Source organism: Adiantum capillus-veneris, chromosome 15, assembly GCF_014529385.1.
Source record: "Adiantum capillus-veneris isolate H3 chromosome 15, ASM1452938v2, whole genome shotgun sequence".
NCBI classification, from domain to species: Eukaryota; Viridiplantae; Streptophyta; class Polypodiopsida; order Polypodiales; family Pteridaceae; genus Adiantum; species Adiantum capillus-veneris.
This window is the reverse complement of record NC_140945.1, coordinates 105,081,376-105,085,023: the sequence shown is the minus strand read 5'-3', so window position 1 is coordinate 105,085,023 and position 3,648 is coordinate 105,081,376. Positions and strand designations below refer to the sequence as shown.

General features: G+C 45.8%; 1 protein-coding gene across 1 annotated transcript; it reads left to right on the top strand.

Annotated features, from left to right (window-relative positions):
- The first annotated feature begins 2,132 nt into the window (after positions 1–2,132).
- Positions 2,133–3,188, top strand: LOC147441214 (uncharacterized). The gene has a single exon (XM_086482903.1). The coding sequence runs from the start codon at positions 2,229–2,231 to the stop codon at positions 2,715–2,717; it is 489 nt and encodes a 162-aa protein (XP_086339029.1). The 5' UTR covers positions 2,133–2,228; the 3' UTR covers positions 2,718–3,188.
- The last annotated feature ends 460 nt before the right edge of the window (positions 3,189–3,648 follow it).

Sequence of the window (3,648 nt, the reverse complement as noted above, 5' to 3'; positions counted from 1 at the left end):
TGATTTAGAGGAGGTGCATAGTGAAGTGCAATCTCTTGTTGATGAATATGATTGGTTTCATTGTGCCGATGATACAGATAGGGCAGTAAATGAAATTTTCAATATGCATGCTAAACTTTGTGCTACAGAAGTACAAAGATATTTGGATGAGGGTGAAAGACTTGAAGAGAAGTCTACAACAGATGTATTTAGTATGCATGTCATATGTGGAAATCTTAGTTTATAGTAGCCTGAGATGTGCAAGATGGAGGAATCTTCTGAAGCGGTGGACCTAGATCTTATGCGCTTATTGGACGAAGCTTTGGAAGGGTTCTCAAACACTGATGCTAAGGATACCGATCAATCTAGATTCATGCATGAGCAGTAATTTCTTCGAGGAGTCTCGTGTTTGGAATGTCGTCTCTTGGAATGCAATGATCGCCGGATACACCCAACAGAGGCAAGGCGAGGAAGCTGGCTATTTTGAGCAGATGCAAAGAGAGGAAAACTTTCCAAATGCAATCACCTATACTTGCATCTTGAAGGTTGTGGTGGCAATCAACACACAAGGTGGCATCAGAATTCGCGGTGATATTACTAGTCAGGGGATGTTGGAAAGTGATGTCATGCAAGGCATTGCCTTGGCCGATATGTATGCCAAATGTGATGCCCTTCGTAAGACCGGCCGCCCACTAAAGCCGCCCACCTTGTAAACTAAAGGGTGTGTGTGGATGGGAAAAAGGAAATGCAAGCTATAGCGTTCAAACAACGTGCAGGAAAGCAAGAGAGGCAATATGAGCTCGCACCGGCCTATACGAGTCTAGGATGAACCTGGCGAAGAAGGGAAAAATAGGTAGCTCGGTAGCGCGCACATTTTTGGTTCGAGTTGTAGCAAATTTGGCGTTGGTCGGGACCCGGCCCTGACACGTCATAGGGCAGTTTTTTCTTGGCCTCCCTAGCAATGACAGTGCCATTATTGCTAAGGGAGGGAGGGAGATATTAATAGCGGGTTTTTCTTTGCATGAGAGGGGAGTACTATGGCATGCGAGGACTTATGGAATGGTGGGAGGAACGAGCAAAGGAGGGACGGAAGCTTGAAAGAGAGGCGAGGCCAGGAGCTTGGAAACAAGGCAAGATCGCTCTTTCTCTCTCTCTCGACTTCGGCTACCAAAGCAAGGGCTCTCTCCCGCTCTCTCTCGTTCTCGTATCGGAGATACAAAGCAAGGCTTTTCCTCTCGCTCGCTCTCTCTCAGCCCTTGAGATGCTTGAGGGAGATGAAGCAAAGGGGATTAGGGAGCTCAAAGAAGTAGAAGAGGAAAGCTTTCTCTCTTCTCTCGCTCTCCTTCTCGGCAAGAAAACAAAAAGGAGACTTTGTCTCTCACTCTCGACCTTGGTGAAGAGAGGAAGGAGGAGGAGAAGGTAACGGGTCCTCGGCTAGCAGAACAAAGTGAGGGCTCTCATGTTGAAGGGCAAAGAGGATCTCTCTCTCGTGTTGGAGAAGCTGGCAAGGGAGGGTTTGAAGCAAGATACATGCTACCTTTCTCTCGTGCCTAAGAGCCAGTGCAAAGCATAAGGAGCAGGAAGCTGCAAAATAATAGATAATAATTGAAGCTTGATGATGGAGGCAATGAGCAGATTGAAGCTTGCAGGATCCACAGGGCAATCGAAGCAGATAAAGCTACAGAAGAAAATTTCCATCACCGTCATCATTTCGAAGATTGATTAAATAGTTAATTAAGCCTCGGTGTCGTTAATGGCATGGTTAATTCTATAAAGCAGGAGCTTAAACTCCTAGTTAGCAGATAATCCAAGGGACGGTGCTGTTAACAGCCCACCTTGGCTAAGGATAAGTTTTACTCCAAGCATTGAATCAATTAATTGAAGGGTACGGTGATTGCCAAAGTCATTTCCATCTGCTGTTCTTGTGCTCTCTCTTTCACACCTCTCATGGCCAGAGGCCCGACGCTCTGGTCGGCTCATGTTTCGAACACATATCCCCCGACAACGCAACATGGACTAGTTTTCAACCGGGCCTTAGCCATAAGTAGCAATTGCTATTATTGTACCTTCAACTACGTAGGTAGCCCTAGCTGATTTCTCAGCTCATGGGGGGAGCTTGACAAATCAAGTTTTAATCAACCGGACCCATCACCAACACGGCTCCGGAGTCCGATAGTCGAGCTCCGACCGATCGCAGAGAGAAATTGGTCTGATATTTTGTCCTTGGAGGGTTCTCCTGCAGTGAAGGAATGGAGTCGCAAATGCCCTTCATACTGCAGAATGGCGTGAATAGCATCATAGGGCTCCAGGGTCTCAACCCCTTGGGCACCATCAGCGGCATCGGCACCACAGAGCTTCCCAACACTCGTGGCCGAGGCAAGCTCGCTCGTGAGGAAGCCCTCTTGGAGGCTAAAGTGGTGCAGATCATCGTTGCAGGCGACCCGCAAACCCTAAAGCCCAACACTGGCCGCTCTGTTGCTGTTGGCGATCACCATATTTGTGTCGCCTTCCGGGACGACACTAATTCTGGTTACCGCATCTGGGAGTGGCATGGCCACATCCTCATGTTCGACTATGAGAATGGCTATATCCCAGAATTCATCTATGGCAATTTCTATCAGCTCTTGCCCAAGAATGTTGACGGCTTTGGGAATGTCGTGAATGGTGTTGGGCTCTCTGGCGCAATTACAAATCGCGAGAAGGCAATGTCGGTGGTTCATCGCAATGGACAGAAGTAAGTGGCATCTCACTTCGGGACAGGGCTCTCCCAAAATGGCACATGTTTGCTCAGTTGTAAGATGTGTAGGCATTTCTCATACTTAAAGAGTAGTTTGCTCACTCATAAGATGTGTACTCATGCTTAAGAGTAGTCTGTCTCCATGGTAGCTGTGTCCAAGTGTTTGCATACCGTCATGATGTAGAGAATGAGTTCCAGATATCAGAATCTCTAGTTCCAAGTGTTTACATAAGGGGATCAGCTTCCAAATACCATAGTCTTTGATGTCTCTACTAGGGAAAAGCCATAATCTTGTGGATTTCAAAAGGGAGTATGTAATTGCATGGATCAAACATGATCATGGGCTGTTGAGCTATTGTTATCGATGTATGTTTCGAAGTATGCTTTGTTTGGGCAGAAGCTATCTCATACATGTTTTTGGCCAGGCCTTAAAGAAGAAGGGAGAAAGGCAGACATGCTATACTTTTATGTTTCTTCTGTTCATATCTTACTTTAGATATATTTTAATGTATCTTTAATGGCTTCATCATTCGCGATGACCTCATTTTGAGCGTGAACCGGTGTTGTTGGGTAAAAGTGTGCCTCAGCTTAGCCTGGAGTCGGTTGAAAATCAAAACAGCCAGTTGAAGGGAGGGGAGAAGGAGAAAATCCGCTGGGAAACTTTACGAAATTAGAGTTAAATTGCAAATAATGCTGGTTATTTGGGCTCTTTGAATCTACCCTAAAAAGAATTTTGTATGCTTGTGAGATAGATTTTTCCCAAACACTGGCGTGAACAGCTTCTCTTTTCCAACATGTTAATTGAAAGTTAGGTTGGGTAGAGGTGGATGGTGGCAGCGCTATGTCGTCATTCACCACTTAGATGTATTAGGGTCCGTCTCATGCAGCTTTTCTAGCCATTTTATTGTGGATAATAAAGAACTAAATGGTAT

What these genes read in the sequence shown, in the direction of transcription:
- LOC147441214 (XM_086482903.1), top strand. Translation starts at nt 2,229, where the DNA reads ATGGAGTCGCAAATGCCCTTCATACTGCAGAATGGCGTGAATAGCATC.